Source organism: Carya illinoinensis, chromosome 12 (genome assembly GCF_018687715.1).
Source record: "Carya illinoinensis cultivar Pawnee chromosome 12, C.illinoinensisPawnee_v1, whole genome shotgun sequence".
In the NCBI taxonomy this organism is placed as follows: Eukaryota; Viridiplantae; Streptophyta; class Magnoliopsida; order Fagales; family Juglandaceae; genus Carya; species Carya illinoinensis.
The window spans coordinates 22,053,484-22,072,612 of record NC_056763.1 but is presented as its reverse complement, the minus strand read 5'-3'; the positions used below and the strand labels follow the sequence as shown (position 1 = coordinate 22,072,612).

Genomic DNA, 19,129 nt, shown 5'->3' with positions numbered 1-19,129 from the left:
TTAAGGAAGAAAAAACATCATTTTACGAGAGATATTTTAGTAATTTTAAAAAATTTTAAAAATAATATTACTTATATCTGTATTACAGTCTCCAAATGGGAACTGTATGTAGTATTGTTCGTAAATATTATAGAACCAATTCGTGTGTTTTTTTTTTTTTATAAATATAGACTCTATGATTCAAATGAAAACGTTAAGAAACTCGAACCATCATTTAAGTGTCACATATCCAACCTTATGTAAATCTTGATTCACTTTGTACTTGATTATATCCTTGTCATAATTTTTAGTTCATGCAAATATTGAAGATCTAATAAATGAAATGGAATATAGAAAGATGATAAATGCTTAAGTAGTTGAGTTCGGCCTCTAAGTCAAATAAATAGAATATATAAAGAATCATTGGATGTATTTATTTCTGTAAATTTCGGCGGGAACGCTTCCACAATTATGAGCATGCTTATTTTTAACTAAACCATTAAAATTTAAAATAACACTTATTAATATTTTTTTATTATTTCTTCATTTAAGATATCTAACAATCGTATTTATTATTGGATGCTGCTATACCCACCTAAAGTCTCTACTGAGATTGCCAATTATTTTTTTGATTGTTTTAAATAATTTTTAAATTCTTTTAAATATAAAAAAATCATAAACTCGTTAAAATATACATTTTTAAGAGTAATGTTACATATAATCACTTTTGCGTACTTCCTGCACATTCTACTGATATGATTGGCTGGATTAATTTTTTTTTTAATACACAACTAATCATATCACTGAAATGCACAAAGGAATCCATAAAAATGACTGCGCATAAAATTTTTGTTCTTCTATATACCAGTCATTTTTCCCAGCGGTAAGCTTTTTTTTATCTAGCCTACCGATAAACTTTATCTGTTTTTTTACCTGTCTTTGTTTAACCATCATTGTGCATATAAACTATAAATTTTAGCTAACTGTTTTTTTTTTTTTTTTTAGTTTTTTTAAACTAACCTTCGTTGTACATTTAACAATAACTTTTATCTAACTCAAATTAGGGTGTAGTTTAGAATATCTTAAATAAAAATCTTATGCATAGTTATTTTTACATATTCTTTATATAATCTATTAATATGATTAGTCGTATCATTTTATTTTAATATAAAATAACTATTTAGACCAATCATATTAGATAAGCGCGAAAAAAAATTATACAAAAGTGACTGTATGTAACACAACTCTATAATAAAATATGAAATATTAGTAGTATCTCATATAATTTTAATTTAGAATAAAAGATAAATATAATATATTTAATTGAATAAATAGTATCTCTTATATTTATTTCAATAATATTGCCAAAATTAGATTTTAATCCAATTTGATTAAAATATAGGCACATGCGTATTATTCATTTAGAAATATTTTAGTCATAAAAAATTATATAAAAATAAATTTATAAATTAATATAATTTTATATAATATATCAAGTTATAAAATTATTTTTTTTATAAAATAAATTTAATATTTTTATATAATTATTTTACGCCCGTATCACTTTCATTACCGGATGCCACTTCCCTTACTGTTATAACAAATTTGCTGTTATAAAATAAAAAGTTGCTAATTTAGTATTTATTTTCCACGGCTATTTTGTTAATTCAGACATCATGCCCACAAAAAGTCAGAGCTATACCCGAATCTCTTGCCAGCCGTCTGTTTCCCTCCGTTCAAGCTTCCCGTCCTCTCAACCTCTCTCTTCCTCTCTCGCTGACTTTTCTTCTCCATCATTTACCATGTTCTTGAATTTGGTTTCGGAAGCCAGCCTCTTCTTACAATTTGTCCATTTATCCAATCTGTTAATATCTTTTCGAGCTTTCTCTGGATCAAGGTATGATTATTGTATTATGCTTCGTCTTTTAATTATGTTATTTACGTTACTTTCTCAATCTCTTTGCTTTGCTATTGTCTTTCGTAATATCAGCTTCTAGGATAGAATATTTATTCGATTTTGGGAACTAGGATAGGGTCAAGATGAAGAAAACAAAATAAGAAAAAGAAAAAAAAAGCAATCTTTGCATAGAGATCATTTCTCTCTTTTAATGAATAATAAGTAATATAATAATCATTGATTTGGTTATCCAAAAAAAAAAAAAAAAAGAAGCTTGTGTTGTAATCTGAATTAGATGTTAGGGTGGTGGAGTTTGGAGGTGCATGTTTGACTGACCCCATTTTTCTTTGTTTGGCTACCTTTCCCCATGGTCTCAAATTACTCAGTTTTGAGGCGAAACTGGCGAAGATTTGGATTGAATTTCCACGAAAGATATGGGCAGTGCTGTTTAAGTCAATGAAAACGAAGGATATTATGGCTTCCTGTTTATTGGATGAGGATGATGCTTGAAAAGATGTCTGATATGGCTTGTTTGAATTTTATGATCTGGAGTTGTTTCAAGCTTCAAGTATTCTGAAATTGAGTAAATGATATAGAATCGACCAAAACCTGAAATTTTGACGATTCAATAATTAAGTGTATTTTCTCTGGGACTCTCTATTAAATAAGGTTGATTTCTTTGATCCGGATAATACATCATTTTCCCGGAATTTTGTATTAAAACTTGGAAAAAAACTTTATTTTCTCTACAAAGGTGTGCTTTAATAACATCATCGAGAAACTATTGTACTAATAGCTATTGAGTGCTGAAATTCAAAAGTCATATTTGTATTGGAAATGTGTTGGTCAAAATGCTATGTGATTTTACTGGATAGAATCTCTTGTACGTCTTTGATGTTTTTCAATGAGTAAATTTAAATTAATTCAATCTCAAGAAGTGGTGACAACCAACTACACAGAGAGTATGCAGCGGGTACACATTTAGACATTAGAAGAAAAAAAATGACAAAGAAAGCAAGTAGGACCTGTTTTTTTTTTTCCCCCAAACCTTTCAGCACGTTGATTGTTTGATTCTAATACAGAGAAATATTATGAGGAAGGTGCAACTTTGAACGAATGCTGTATGTATGATAAACTCTCTTTTAATAGTCCTCTCTCTCTCTCTCTCTCTCTCTCTCTCTCTCTCTCTCTCTCTCTCTCTCTCTCTGTGTCCACCCTTTGTTTTTTTCACTAATGTGAGTCAGTTACTTTTTTATGGTCCGCCAATCATAAAATTTTCCTTTAATAATGACAGAAACTTGATGAAGAACATTTTAACATTTACCGTAATTTTTCTGTTAAAATGTTTGAAATGATGCCTTTTTCTTTGTCTTAATGTTTCAGTCTCTTATTAAGAAGCTGGAATTATCAGAGTGTGGAATTGACAGCTTTTGGTGAGTTGACATCAAGTTTTATCCCTTGACTTCTCCAGCGCAGAAATGCATTCCATATCAGCTCCGCATTTTTACGTAGCCAATTGTTTAAAATTCCAACCTTTGGAGCCCTGTCCCATTGAGGAGTATTTATAGAATGATATTATCACAACGTGATCATTTGGACATGTTCCATTTTCTTCTTATTGATGGAAGGTCAACATCTTCAAATGCAATGAGATGAAAAAATCATTGTGGCGCATAGCTGCATTCCTGATGAAGGAACTTACCTATCGATGCGCGAGGAACAGAGTTGATTGGAGGAAACTCTCTCTTTTTGGGGCCATGTTGATAGTGGCTGGTCTTGTATTTCAGATGTTTACACTTCCTTATTCCCTGAACATGTGGTTTCTGTCGCGTCCTGCTATGGTCTCATTATCTGGATCTATGAATGGTACAATTCCATCAAGTGAGGCCCACAGTGAGGCAAGGGCTGAGCAGTTTCAATTTGTTCCAACTGTGCCCATTGTTTCAGCGAATTTTTCTCTTAAGCTGATCCAATCAATGCCAGTTGAGCCGAAGAAAGTTACTGATCCTGTAAAGAGAAAACCTATCTCTAGAAGGAGAAAAAAGAATATCAAGCCAGATGACAAGTCAAACGTGTCATCTCCTCCTCCCCCTCATAAAAATGTGCCATCTCGCTTCCAGGTAGGGTCAATGACAGTTCTACTTTTCATTCATTCAAAGTATAACAAAGGGAGCTATTATGAATCCTTTCCTTCATATCTGCAGAGATACATTTGGTCTTTGCCACCAAATGAGGCGCTTGTGTATGCTAAAAAAGAGATTGAGCATACCCCAGTGGTTGTTGATGATCCTGATCTTTTTGCTCCTTTATTCCAGAATGTTTCTGTTTTCAGAAGGTACATGTCATAGAAATATTTCCTTGTTTGCTTCATCATGCTTACTGATGTCTATATGAGCTCTATATTGCTACAATAATATTTAATTACAATTTAACCTTTCTTTACAAACCTTAACTAAATAATGTGTTACAAATCATACTTCTGATCCATGTTACAAAATATACTAAAGTGCAATACAAAATAATTTCACTTTCTTCAATTTTGTTCTTCGTTAAACTGGAATTCCTAGATCCTACAATATCTTTCAGATTGTTCCATTCTTCCAACTAATCAAATTATTTCCAACCTAGAGAACCTGAAATTAGCCGTGTCTAAATTGCATCGTTTAGATTCATGATCTATTGCTTTGACCCCAACCTTTCATGGCCCAAGATCTGGATTTATACAATTCTTTAAGTGTGAAACTACACTTATTCAAGTTGATAATGCGAACAGATTTTAACACAATCTAGATCTTAAAGGAAGTATGGTGTATAAACCTTTGAATCATAACTATATCAGCCTCCAATAATATGTAAAAATTAAGCTTTAACTGAAATGTTTACAACATTAGAATATAATGTGTTACAGTTCATAATTGATCTGTAATACACAAACTATTTCCAATCGTTCCTCTCAATTTTCTCAATCACCCCATCCTCTCAAGATTTCTGTTGCAAATCTTTTTTTTTTTTTTTTGGTGGTGGTTACAAACTCTTTATTCACTGAATAACTGCATGATTTTATAAATACATGTATGAACTAGTAGTACATCCAGTGCCTGAAATTATCAATATGCAGTGTGACTTGGGGAACAGGAAAGAAAATCAGGGAATTTGGTACCTTTTTATTTGGTCATGGTTTTAGGACTCGTTAGTAATAAGATGAGTTTGTCATTCAATTATTTTGGTCGATACTCTTCCTCCCCGGTTCAAGAGAAAAAGCAGTAATCAAGTGATAAGAAGGTGATTATGAACTTTGGTTAAATTTGGTATTTTAACCAGGTTCTGTAAAAAGCAATGCTAAAAAATCAAAGCAATCCTGTGAATTCTCACTCCTTTGATGTTCCGTATCTATATTGGTTTGGTCCTGTTACAAAAACTACTCCCATTCATTTGTCCTGGGGAAGGAGCTCTCGCCCAAGTAAATCATTTGCATATAAGAAGGTGAATGTTACCTACATTATTCTGATTTAAGAAGGTGAAGGAAGTGGGGGAATTGCTTGCACAATAATTTCCAATGAATTCAAACTCTTGTGTGAGAGAGAAGCTAATCCAACTGTTAGAGAGAAAAATAGAAGAAATGACCTTCGGTATGATTATTAATTGTCCCCTCCTTCAGTTGAAGCACTAAATACAGAAATGTATGAAGCAGATAAATTTACATTGATACTGTGTTGTACACTATAATTCGTTAACAAAAATTAATCAATAAAGCTATGCGTCTCTAAAGATTCAAAAGTCTTTGGTGGCATATGTAAGTTTCTTCATAATAATGGTTGACTTGATAGTTTAGTTTGCCTTATAGAAAATGGAGTTGGCACATGAAAAATATGATATTGATATCTTGAGTGGCATGTGTTTGAGAGTAAACTTAAAATGTTGCATCGTATGATTAATGTTATCCGGTACACGGCCCTGTACTGAGTCACTGACACAAGCTGATATATGAGTTGCAGACGTTAAGGGCTTGTTATCAGCTAATGAAATTATATAAACATCGGAATGCCAGGGTTACTTTTAGATCATAGACCGTTACACCATTGTCTCTGTTTTTATGAGTAAGTTTATTGGAGTAATATTAGTCCTTTTAGATCAGACGTTTTTATGATTTGGAAACAGTTGCCAGCAGAGCCATTTGAGCGCCAGCCCTTGCTATAGGTTCACTAGGCTTTCTATTGATCTATTCATCTGTTAACAACATTGTTGGTTATATATACACAATCTCATTTTCATTTAAGTCCTGCTGTGATCCTCGATCTCTTCCTGAGTATTGATCAACATTATATCGATATTCAGGAATTGCCCATGTGGCCCGTCATCCATGTGTGCATAGTAAGTCAGAAATGCTTATTCAGAAATCACTTTTTTTTTTTTTGATAAGTTGTATTCAGAAATCACTTGAAAAGCCTTTATTTTTCCTCTTTCAGGAGCTATGAATTGATGGAAATGATACTTAAAGTGTTCATTTACCCTGATGGAGCAAGGCCAATTTTCCACCAACCTCATCTCAGAGGAATTTATGCTTCTGAAGGATGGTTCATGAGATTGATGGAGGGAAACAGGCAGTTTACCACGAGGGACCCTGAAAAAGCTCACTTATTTTATCTACCGTACAGTGCTCGCCAGCTGGAGATGGCACTCTATGTGCCTAAGTCACATAATATGAAACCATTGTCAATCTTCCTGAGGGACTATGTGAACATGATTGCCGCAAAGTATTCATTCTGGAACCGGACACATGGGGCGGATCATTTCCTTGTTGCATGCCATGACTGGGTACAGTAGTCTTTTTTTTCTCTAATTACAATCTTGATAACTTCTTTAATAGTCAATGACAGGTTTCTCTTTTCATTTATTTTTGTATTGGGCTGGTTTAAACCCTTCGTGCAAAATTAAATATGTAAAATACTAAAATTCACTCAAAATTAAATATGTAAAACACTCAAAACTTATATTCAGGATTAACGAGTGTAACCTGTATATTTGAATGGGGGATGGGACCCCTAAGAAAAATCACCATGGGATGGAGATTTTTATTGTTTGCTTTTAAATTCTACATCTCCACTCGGTGAAGTTCAACCTTTGAAAAGCTTGATGCGGCACATGGTACAGATTAGGTTGCAGATGTTCAAGTTCAGCCCAGAAAGGGACATTTATAGATATACATAGATCGGGTGCTGTGGTTATTGATGACATAGTATTAACAATTTAGAAGAGAAACAATATAATGATGCAATTGCCTCCTCTTTGACATTAATTGTGCAGTATACATATGATTGTATTATGCCATTGGCATATTTATCAGCATAAGTACTTCACCCCAGAGGGTCCTTCTCTACTTCTCTTTGTATTTTTTGCTAATCTAAAATCTAGTGATATGTTTTCAATTTATCTTGGCAATTTTCATCTTAGAAGTTCCCTTCCCCGTTATGATTGGAGGCTGCATTTATTCTTTGAACTCCTGAACACCTTACACAAAATTGTTGTGTACCAAATCTTCGTTTTGGCCGGAGATGTAGCCTCCTCACCTCAATAGCTAGTAATGTCTGTGGCTCTATGTTGTCTTACATTCCAGTTACCTCTCTGAGGTTGAAATGTGGAAGTCATAACGCTGAGAGCTTTTTTTATTATTGTTTATTATTTATTATTTTTATTATATATATAAGTAAATATTAATCAAGCCACTGTTATCATATTTATTTAACTAACTTTCCTCTGCTCGATTTTGATCTTTGAAGGGCCCGTACACAGTAACAGAGCATGAGGAACTAAGCAAAAACACCATAAAAGCTCTATGCAATGCTGACCTATCAGAAGGAATATTTGTTGCTGGCAAGGATGTTTCCCTGCCTGAAACTACTATAAGGACTCCCAGAAGACCTCTTAGAAATGTTGGTGGGAATAGAGTATCCCAACGCCCATTCCTTGCCTTCTTTGCAGGAAACATGCATGGCAGAGTCCGCCCCACATTGCTCAGCTACTGGCGTGACAAAGTTGAAGATATGAAAATATATGGGCCTCTACCAATCAGAGTCTCCCGCAAGATGTCTTATGTGCAGCACATGAAAAGCAGTAAATATTGTATATGCCCAATGGGATATGAAGTGAACAGCCCTAGGATTGTTGAGGCCATATACTACGAGTGTGTTCCAGTAATTATTGCAGATAATTTTGTCCTCCCGTTCAGTGAAGTACTAGACTGGAGTGCGTTCTCTGTCGTGGTGACTGAGAAGGATATTCCTAAGCTGAAGGAGATTTTACTGGCAATCCCAATGAGAAGATATCTAAAGATGCAAATTAATGTGAAGATGGTGCAGAAACATTTTCTCTGGAACCCAAGGCCAATTAGATACGATCTGTTCCACATGATTCTGCATTCAATATGGTTCAACAGGCTCAAGCAGATTCAAATCACAAATTCCTAGCAATTCTATTAGCGTTCCCATGAATGCAGATTGGTTTTCTTAGTACCCTGGAGAGCAAAGCAGATCCAAACTAGCAACTGCTGCACTAGAAGACCAAAACCAGGGCCAAGAATGAGGGTCATTGTGAAAAAGACATTGGGAAGGAACCCATGTAAGCCTCCAAATTCTAGTGTTTGTGGGTGTAGAGATTTTGGAGTGTGCTTCCCATGATAATTTTGGGAGTTGAGGTGTCTTATTTATAGATGAATATATATGTGATTTGTTACAGCAATCAAATTAAAAAACAAAGATATATATTATCTAATTTTATCAACATCTATTGATAAAGAAGATGGAGGACATAAACTTGTGCTGTTGGAGTTATCTTTGGAATCTTTATCTAGTTTTGAATTTGAGTTTAATGCAGATGAGGATGACTTGGTCTTTGTCTCAATACATCCCCGCAAATTCAACGGTAGCTTGCGAATGTTGAAGTTGTGCCGGATAGAGAAGAAATGAGCTAGGGGGTAGGGGTTTAGTCAATGAATTAGCCAGTTGATCTTTAGAGGAAAGAAAGCATATAAAGAGGAATCTAGAAGCCACTTGATCACGAACAAAGTGAAAATCAATGGAGATGTGCTTTGTCCTGGAGTGAAACAAAGGATTAGCCATTAGATATGTCACTTTGATGTTATCGCACCATTAAGTTGGAGGTTGTGGTAGCTTGAGACCAAGTTCGGTGATAATGGATTGAACCCAAAGAAGCTTGACAGTTGTGTTAGCAATAGCCCTGTATTTTGCTCCAGTACTTGAGCAGGAGACTGTCTTTTGCTTGTGTGAACTCCATGAAAGAATATTTGATCTAATATAGATGCAGTAGCACGTGGTGGAGCGGCGATCATCAGGGTATCCAACCCAGTCGGAATCCAAGAATGCTTAGAGGTTGTGAGAGGTACAGCGTTTGAGAAGAAGACCATGGCGAGTAGTGAGCCAAAGGAAACAATGAATTCTCTTGACAGCACTCCAATGATCAATTGTCGGACGGTGTGTAAACAAACTGGCATACTTCACTGACGATGAAGGCAATGTCTGGTTGAGTGAAGCTTAAGTACTGTAATGATCCTACAATACTTATGTAGAGAGTCGGATTTGAGAAGGGATCACCATGATGTTATGACAAGGCAGATGTGGAAACCTTTAGAGAAGAAATAGACTTGGCGTTGTGCATATTAGCCTTGTGTAAAAGGTCCTGAATGTAGTGTTGTTGTGACAAGAAACGACTATCAGCCATGACATGGGCTTCTACACCAAGGAATAATGTAAGGGTCCAAGGTCTTTAAGTGCAAATATAGACCGCAAAGTGGTGATGAGTTAAGCTATGAGCATTTGATCTTGGCCCGTGATGACAATGTCATCAATATTAATTAAGATGTAAACCGGATGAGGCCTACGATTATAAATGAAAAACAACGTATCAACCTTCGAGACCACGAAATCCATTTCAATGAGTTTAGTGCTAAGCGTGGAGCCTGTTTTAAGCCATAGAGAGATTTCTTCAAGTGACAAACATGATTGGGAAATACCGGATGTTTGAAAGCCGGAGGTTGGGTCATGAACACGTTTTCTTCAATAACACTATGTAGAAATGCATTCTTGACATCTAATTGTCGAATAATCCAATTTGAAGAGACGGCAAGAGAAAGAATGAGGCGAATAGTGATAGGCTTGACAATAGGGCTATAAGTTTCTCCATAGTCAATACCTTCCTATTGGTGATAGCCTTTGGCCATAAGACGGGTCTTGTATCTCTCAAGGGACCCATCTGCCTTTCTTTTGATCTTGAAGACTCATTTGTAGCCCACTAAGTTCATCTTGGGCCTTGGAGGAATGAGAGTCTACGTGCCATTTTGCATTAGAGCGGTGAATTCCTTATTCATATCCTTACACCATTCAGGGATTTAACTGCAGTAGTGAATGAGGTGGGCTCTGTGATATCTGTAGGCATGGTGTTGACGGGCCACAGTGCCATTAAAAAATTGCCTAGACTTGAAGATCCTGTTGCGCACATGAGTATGCATGGGATGCTTAGACATTGGAGAAGGCACTGGACTGGGAGTAGAGGGCAAGTTGGTATGAGATATTCATTTGTCGGGCACGAGATGTAGTGGAAAACATCTTCTCAAGAGTCATCCAAAAGTCATAAGAGGTTTCAAGACTGATGACCAGTGTAAAAACAAATTCTAGAAGAGAGGAGATTAGGGTGCTCAAGATCAATTGATCTTATTCAAACCATAACCCATATTCAGGATTTGAGAGATGAGCTTCGGAGGAAGAGGAGGCGGGTAAGAACTGAGGAGGGGCAGGATGAATGCCATTAACAAATCAATAAAGTTTATGGCCACATAGGTAAATTAAAAAGGATTTTTATTTAATATATATATATATATATATAGTACTTCAAATACACTTTCATGCACAAAGCTAGCAAACACAATATCAAACGCATCTTAGTTTGATCTTCATCAATAGATCTAAAAAGTTATATTACAAGCTAATAATTTTCATTCAAACATGTCCTTGCAAGATATTTAGTTCTTAATTAAGGTCATGATTCTGTATGCAGTAGTAGTTGTTGATGAATAAATTTCACATTATCTGTGTACAAGATTTTGGGTATGTTTATAAGTAATAAGCAAATCTCTCTTGTAGAACCAATTTTATAAGATGAATTAATTCCATAAATTTTTTCATAGTATTAAGCCTGACACAAGAAGAACGAGGACGCACACTACTTATCCCGTGATAAGAATCAGAAATATATTGGTATGCATGTAAGTGAGGGTGTTAAGGAATAAAAATTTTATATTACTTATGGACAAGGAGTTGGGCATGTAATTTGTAAGGAATGAACAAACATCTTTTATTAAACTGATTTTATGAGATGAATTAGTTTCATAAATTTCTTCAATAATACTACTACTACTATTCGAGTTTTAGAAAAAAACTCAAACCATTATTAAATTTAGCTTAAATTAATTGTTTGGATTTTAAACATAAATATTAGTTGTAAATTTAGAGTACTGAAGAAACAAAATCATGTTGAAGCCAAGAGGCTGGCTAGCTAGCTGGTACTTCACATGATGCATGTATTATATGCTTAACAAGGCTAAGTAGCTAGCTCAAGCTTTTGCGTCGATCGACTCCACATGCAGAAACCAATTAGCATGCATATAATTTACCGGATAGAATTAAGGAACTTATATACACGTACGTACGTACTTACACGCGCCATTTGATGCTGATGATCTCGTTTTAACAGATACATATATATATATATATACACACACACATACATGGCTCTCCTGATCTTAACATTAATTTGATTTCAGTGGGTATGTTCATAATGGTTTTTTGTTGACTTTGTAATTCCGCCATAATTATATATATAAATAAATATATATTATATATAATATATATAATCCGTCTAGACTGCATTTAGATGTTGAGTTGAGTTGAGTTGAATTGACTTCTTTATGAATAATAGTGAGTTGAGATAGTTAAGTAAGTTTTGTGAGATCTATTTAAGATGAGTTTAAAGTGTGTTTCGATATTAAGATAATTTTAGATATATTTATAAGAAGTAAAATTATTGTGACCCATTACTGTTCACATAACATTATTGTCCCCCACGCCAAACTTGCAAAGGAGACTTCTGGTAAAAAAATAAAAATAAAAAATAAAGTTTGATCCTGGCACAAACCCATTTTGTTACGAGAGAGAAAGAGAGAAGTTGACTGCAGCAAAAAAAATAAGAAAAAAAAGGAAAGAAAGCTGTAGAGGAGACAAGCTTTTGTCAACCAGCCTAGTCATATCCATCTTCTATAGGAAATGAACCCACCGAATTCATGTATAATGCAGCTCACTTAAGGTGTTTGGATGGTTGAACGGGTCTAAAAGTGGACTGCACTCAGTGTAGTCAAGGAACCAAATAGGGCCTAAGTTGCGCCCCACCCAACTCTCGGAAACTTCCAACATGTATATTTGATAATGATTAATTAGTCGAGCTTAATGCTACTCATCATTTATTTTTTTATGCATTATCTTTTCATAATTTTATAATAGAGTAGTAGATGATTGAAAACTATGTATTATATTTCACTTGTAAATCTATCATCTAATATCACTATTATCTGATACTACACCATATGATAATGAGAAAATAGATGAATAGATTCTTTTACTTTAGTCCATTAAGCCTAAACGAATTGATCTTTTGCTGGCTAGCTTTCGGCTTGACTTTGATCATTTTTGGCCTGTTTTAATGGCGTTGAAGACAGTGATCGTGGCACATATACAAATTAACAAAAATGTTAGTCCCACCGAATTTGGGTATCAATAAATTTTTTTTTTCTTTTTGTTTTTTTACCAAATGATTAAGAAAGTGTTTTTTTAACGGCGTTATAAAATTTTTTTAAAAAATATATATTTAACAATATAAAAAAATAAATTACAAATATAAAGAAAGTTTTTGTTCTTTGTCGGGACGAGTTTCCTGCTACGGCTCATAATTTAATTAAGCTGCCTGTGGCTTTAGATGATCATCACCACCATGATGATGAGTACTTATAACCAGACCACAAAATATTTGACCAAATTTCATAACATGCTGAGGAGAAAAGTTTAAAATCATAATTTATTTTTACAGCAGAAACCACGCACATTTTATTTCAATAATAGAGTTTCTTTTCGAGGAGAAAAACATTAATTTATTACATAATATGCTTACCTTTTCTCAGTGAGCCATGAATCCTCATCGAGTTCAAGGAATTTGTTCATCCACTCCAATCCATAGGATCCTAGATCAGTGGTAAAGTCAAATAATCCGTTGACATCAAAATTGACTTCAGAATTTTCAATACTTCCTTTAACACCCTCCACGTCTACACGAGGGATGACACATGGTTCCTTAGGCACAATCTTTTGTTTTGTTGAAGTCTCCAACTTATTTTCCTTACTGATTTTCTTGCTCAAATGAGAATTCCAATAATTCTTTATTTCGTTGTCTGTTCGTCCCGGAAGTCTACCAGCAATGAGAGACCACCTGCACAAATAAATATGAAAATTAATATCACGTTGCTTCTTGTGCTATTTCTCTCATTAATGCAATAGCATTAATCTTTTGATCTATATTTAAATTAATAAGAGAACTGGCCTGTTTCCCAGTAGCTTATGCAGCCTAAGTATCAAGTCCTCTTCTGCATCTGAGATGTTGCCTCTTTTGATGTTGGGTCTCAGATAATTCAGCCATCTCAGTCTGCAACTCTTTCCGCATCGATTCAAACCTGCAAAAGAGCATCATGAAAACACTTTAGGCGTACGATCGAATAAAGCAATGGAAAATGTAGAGATGGCGGCCGCGTAGTACTGGGTTTAACCTTTTTCTCTCTTTCTTTTTTCTCTCTTTCTCTTCAATATATAATACTACTTCCTTTAATTTGTTGTTCTTTTTTCCTTCATTCTTGCAGAGTACTAATTAATAGTGTTTAAGTTACATATAGGTAATAACCTGCTTTGAATGCAACTGTTTTCCACCTCTTTGCACCATGGATTTCAATGTACTGTGACAGTTTTTGATCTTCCTCTGCTGTCCATGCTCCTTTGTTCATCACTACTTTCTTTGCTGATCCATCATTTTTTGGTGCCATTTTTTTGGGGGGGGGGGGGGGGGGTGGAGAGAGAGAGAGAGAGAGAGAGAGAGAGAGAGAGATGGCCGTACTCTTGCTAGCTGCTGCTAGGGAGAGTGAGCAATCACTACGTTTGGAGCTGATGCAGAGAGCGAGAGACCATGAGAGAGATCGTCAGAAGGGATGGGGATTTAAAAACATGGAAGATTGGTGATTGTTGGCTAAGGAATTTGGGAGTCAAAGATCAGTCTTCTAATCTCCTCCCCAGCTAACCTTCCTGCTGGGGAGGGAAAGAAAACTAGAGAATTGAACTCCCCCCAACTACCAGTTATAACCGTTGGTGTATGTACGTAAGAACGGGAAGTAAAAAAATATCATTTTTTTATACCTTTTTACTTATGTTTTTATTGACAAATTAAATATATAATTGCCTTCAATAATTTAATAATGTGCCGTACGTAAAGTCAGAGAAAATGATGTAACTTTCCCAGCTGTCCCTACCACTTTTCCTTTGCAGGCGGATCATGCTAGAGCCTGATCCCCATAGTTAAGATTTTTTTTTTTTTGTTTTTTTTTTCAAGTCATTTTTAATACTTTTAAATATTTAAAAAAAAATAAAAATTTATAATAATATTAAACAATTTGTTTTAATCATTAATAAAAAAATAAAGAAGCCATTGGTGGCCCCAGCAGTGATCTAAACATTTCCCTTTCCAGAATCATGCATGCCATTTGTTTCTCATCACTATAACGATGAGAAAAGACAATTGGTTAAGGTATTAAAATTAAATATTTTAGTATTAGTATCGTTTTATATACCATTTTGAAATAATATTTCGATATCAGTACTGTTTCGTATACCTTTTCAAATAGTCAATATCTGAATAAATTATATATATACAAGCATTTACTGTATTCCAAAATAATAACAAAATAAGTCATAAACTCAATACTTCTCAATACAAGTCTTAAGTTACAAGCTAAATAAGTTCTTAATCCAACCATTAAAATAAAATCACTCATCCTTATAAAAAAGACAATAAGGATCAGGATTCAACAAGTTAATCAAAATATTTTCATCAAAGTCACCACCATCATCAACATCAACACTAATATTATCATCGTCTTCCTCATTTAGTGATGTTAATGGCTCATAAATACTTGCCCAATCTAAATCTTCTCCATCAAGAAGCTGAGGTTTTTCACCCATCTATTATTTCATTAAGTCAATGTTTTCAAGATTGATTGGATCTAAAGCATCTTTTTCCTTTTTTATGCTTCTGTCAAAATAAAATCAAACATAAGTGAAAATATTATATATTTTTCAAAAGTGAAAAACATTTGTTTAAAAAAATTTACCTCTCTCACAGTTTCAAGTTATAATGAACAAATACTAAGTCATTTAAATGTTTATGTACTAATCTATTTCTCTTATTCAAATGAATAAATCAAATGTACTCAAGTTTCTCTCACATTTAGTTGCACTACAACATTGACTTAGTATTTGAATAGCAAACCTTTAAAGCGTTGGAACCTCGCAACCAAATTGGGTCCACCATGCAACTATAACAATAATGCAATTATAAATTATTAATTAAATGCAAGTAATATAAAATAAGATAAAATTTAAAGTACAAAGTCATAATATTTAACAAATGATATTGATAAATGATAATACCTGGATTAATCTTATCACACTGGCGGATTGCTAAAGAATATCCAAACTCACATACTCGATGATGGTACATGAAGACTGTCTGTTATTATGTTTTGTAAAGTTGTAAACATTCGATTGTTTGGCAGTTGAGCTCATGAATTATACTGACAATGTATGTTTTCTTATTTTCGATTGCTTTATTGATGTGAGTAAAAAAATCTATCTTAGAATTTTTGACATATTTACTACATTATCTATAAGTATACTAAGTTTTATATTAAAATTGAGTTTTGTTTACATCATGAATACCTATTTCATTAAAAACATTGCATTACAAGAATTGTGTCATTTTACATGAACATTTGCCATATATAGAAAATATTGTAGCACAAGTTTCACAGAATGAGTGGATGCTTCAACTTTATATGTTGGTAATGGGTAAGCCCCATGACCCATGTTAAGTCCACATGGGTGGAAAGTTATTAATTAACTCTCCACATCTACCATATCTTCAGGGGAAGTTAATTAACTTCTCATATGAAAACTCTTTAAATAAAGTGTTTACATACATTATTTGGGTGTGTGGAAAAGTCTAAGAAAAACACTCATCTCTTTCTATATTTTTTTTAGAGAAACCATCTAAATCTCTTGATTTTGAATAGTAGAATTTTTTAGGAGACTCTAGTAGTCTCTTAATTGACGGAGAATTACAAATTATAAAGTGACGTGGGCCATAAGACGAGCAATGATTCAACCTTGTGGAAATTTCACTCCTTGAGATAATTTGATTTAACCTTATTAACATTGGTATCGGAGCTAGACTACTTGTTTTCACCCATATGAATATGATTACATGTTATTTGATACTTTGAAATTAGTGTAAGAGCATGTAATTGATGATATGCCATGATTGTTTGTGATTCAGATTTTTTATTAGAGGCTACGGTATGACATGTTTAAGAGTGAATTATGTACATTGAAATATTCCTTATAAAGTTAGAAACATGTCTATTAAATTTGGTGAAATTTCGTTACATATAGAAGAAGAAACCGAAGCCCTAGTTTTTGAAGTTCATTTTGAGACCGAGACTTTGAGCCCAGTTTTAACAATTAGATATTATTTTATGGAAATAAATATTATATGGTTAGAAAGCCGGGTTTATTAGATTTAATTTGGACTTCGTATGAGTAAATTATGATCAATTGAACATGAGTGCTCGAAATAAAATAAAAAAATAAAAAATAAAAAAAACCAGAATTTTTGGCTTGAAGAAGAAGACGATGAACAGTATTTGTTTTTCCAGTCCCACTCTCGATAAGAGAGAGTATGGTCCACCCATCCACTTGGCTCTTTTTTTAATCACTTTACCGACACACATATACATTAAAATGAGTTAAATTTGTGTTTAGAAGTCAGGAAACACTGTAAGTGGCAGAGGTGATGTGCATTCTCCGCCGCAGCAAGTGAAGCATTAGCAAAAAAGCCTCTTGAGTAAAAATGAAGCCCACACGTGTAGGTGGCGTGTGAGGGCATGTGCAGCGTATTTTGATGCCATTTTTTTGTCACTTTTGACACGTGTAATTACGTGTTGGTGTCTAAAGTTGATTAATATATTTTTTAGTTGAAACATAGAGCCAAAAAATATTTTTTAAAATTTTTTAAAAAAATTTTGGAGTCTTTTGTCATACTTCCTCAAGTCCAATTTTTCTGTGTTATGTGATATTTATATAGATTAGTTGTGGATATATGTATTAAATTATTATTAAATATATGTCCACATTGAATATGTGTCCTTAGATTTGATGACCTATTAAACCCTTCTTATTAGTTGAGAATGTGGGCTCTCTATCCATTAAACCATCATGCATACTACTATGATTGAATGTTTGAGTTCATTAGTATTTTTATAAAAATGGATAGATTTGATATTGGAAATTTTTTTGGGCTCATGTGTATTGTATGTATTTTTTTATGAATGGATAAGGTGCACCTTATAATTACATCAATGACGTGGCATTCCTATTTATTTATTATTTTTCAAGAAAATTTGTAGTAGAATTTTCTTTCGAAATGTAATATTGGGAATGTAATTTTATTATTTAGATCATGTAAATGAATGTGTTTTACGTCTATCGATATACTTTAAAGTCACCTTAATATGATGCACAAAATTATCAATGAGGCTTCGGGTGGAGCCTATGCGCAAGATGTTTAGTACAAATTTTCATATTTGATGAATGGAGTATATGTGCATAATTTTTGAGTATTTTTTTTATTTAAAAACTCCTATATAAATTTTATTCAAAATTAATTAGATATAATATTTTGACTTATGTAGTGAGAGATGATTACTAACTTTTCACAAAATTTTCGATCTCACTATGTAGGAAGGAATTCCATAGTCTAGTTAGATTTTGGAATAAAATTAAATGTGTGCTAATGTCAATCTCGCGCAATGAATGTAGTGATAATGGCCACTAAGAACATAGTTGCTGACCTTACTAAATGAGAGAAATTGGATGAGAGCAACTAAGACATGTGGCATAGGAAAAGGAAAATCCAATATCTGCTTAATGAATAAGAGGTCCTTGAAAATCTGTCTCACCTTATGATACAGTCTGAGGAAGAGAATACTTCCCAACATCGTCGTGATATGGAAGCCTGCCAAGCTTGGCAAAAAAAGATCGGGGTGCATGCTTTACCATGCTTAGCAACATGCACAATGATCTTAATGGGAAGTTTGAGAACTGCCCAACTCCCCAAGATATGTGGAACCAGCTAAAAATCAGTTATAGGGGGACATTAGCTACTAGGCTAGTGCTCTCACCTTGAGGTTTGATAGTATGTTATTGACTCTAAAAATATCATCATTGAGCATTTGAGGTCGATGTCTCCCTTGTTTCGTGATCTAAAGGTTGCTGGCAATAATCTCACTGATGAACAATAAGTTACCATTGTGATAAAATCTTTGCCCGAGTCAACTTGGGGGCAAATGAATCTTGTTTTGACACATAATGAGAATATTAAGACTTTTGTTGATATATCTCATCATTTGGAGCTAGATGTAGAGCGCATAGATGCGCACCGTAATATTCTACTTGTTGCCTAAGCTGGGAAGCACAAGCAACATGAGAGATCTGTTGGAATGGCAAAAAGTCTTGGGTCAAGGGATGGAAAATTAACAAAGCGCTGCAAAGGCAAGCATGCTGGCAAGGACAAGTTCAAACTGAAGTGATATAACTGTGAAAAAATGAGACACTTGCTCATGATCGCACTGAGGCAAAGAAGGCTAAACACAACTCTATCATTACTTATGTTTGTTTACATATTTTTGTTGCTCATTCCATCTCTGAATTAATTGTAGACACAGGAGCAACCAAATATGTAGCTCAAGATTGAGTTAGGTTCATAGATTATAAAAGAATATATGTTGGCAGACAGTATGTTATATTGGGTAGTGGAGCTCTG

General features: G+C 33.8%; 2 protein-coding genes across 4 annotated transcripts; one reads left to right on the top strand and one right to left on the bottom strand.

Annotated features, from left to right (window-relative positions):
• The first annotated feature begins 1,637 nt into the window (after positions 1-1,637).
• LOC122289597 (probable glycosyltransferase At5g03795) lies at positions 1,638-8,745 on the top strand. 3 transcript variants are annotated; one of them, XM_043096745.1, is made up of 6 exons: positions 1,638-1,876; positions 2,959-2,997; positions 3,260-3,996; positions 4,081-4,211; positions 6,343-6,691; positions 7,654-8,745. In XM_043096745.1, the coding sequence occupies exons 3-6, from the start codon at positions 3,529-3,531 to the stop codon at positions 8,338-8,340; spliced, it is 1,635 nt and encodes a 544-aa protein (XP_042952679.1). In that variant the 5' UTR covers positions 1,638-1,876; positions 2,959-2,997; positions 3,260-3,528; the 3' UTR covers positions 8,341-8,745. The 3 variants fall into 3 exon arrangements, with proteins under 3 accessions (XP_042952679.1, XP_042952678.1, XP_042952677.1); XM_043096744.1 differs by lacking the exon at positions 2,959-2,997 and adding an exon at positions 2,263-2,545; XM_043096743.1 differs by lacking the exon at positions 2,959-2,997.
• Positions 8,746-12,986: 4,241 nt separating this feature from the next.
• LOC122289598 (transcription factor MYB3-like) lies at positions 12,987-14,238 on the bottom strand. The gene is made up of 3 exons (XM_043096747.1): positions 13,886-14,238; positions 13,532-13,661; positions 12,987-13,420 (listed from the first exon to the last, which is right to left on the bottom strand). Exons 1-3 carry the CDS (start codon positions 14,022-14,024, stop codon positions 13,102-13,104), a joined length of 588 nt encoding a protein of 195 aa, XP_042952681.1. The 5' UTR covers positions 14,025-14,238; the 3' UTR covers positions 12,987-13,101.
• Positions 14,239-19,129: the final 4,891 nt, after the last annotated feature.

Excerpts from the sequence above, each read along its gene's own strand:
- LOC122289597 (XM_043096743.1), top strand. The coding sequence starts at position 3,529 with ATGAAAAAATCATTGTGGCGCATAGCTGCATTCCTGATGAAGGAACTT. Across the intron at positions 3,997-4,080 it reads ATGTGCCATCTCGCTTCCAG|AGATACATTTGGTCTTTGCC; the intron begins GTAGGGTCAATG and ends TCATATCTGCAG. Across the intron at positions 6,692-7,653 it reads TTGTTGCATGCCATGACTGG|GGCCCGTACACAGTAACAGA; the intron begins GTACAGTAGTCT and ends TGATCTTTGAAG.
- LOC122289598 (XM_043096747.1), bottom strand. The coding sequence starts at position 14,024 with ATGGCACCAAAAAATGATGGATCAGCAAAGAAAGTAGTGATGAACAAA. Across the intron at positions 13,662-13,885 it reads AACAGTTGCATTCAAAGCAG|GTTTGAATCGATGCGGAAAG; the intron begins GTTATTACCTAT and ends GCTCTTTTGCAG. Across the intron at positions 13,421-13,531 it reads CATAAGCTACTGGGAAACAG|GTGGTCTCTCATTGCTGGTA; the intron begins GCCAGTTCTCTT and ends TTATTTGTGCAG.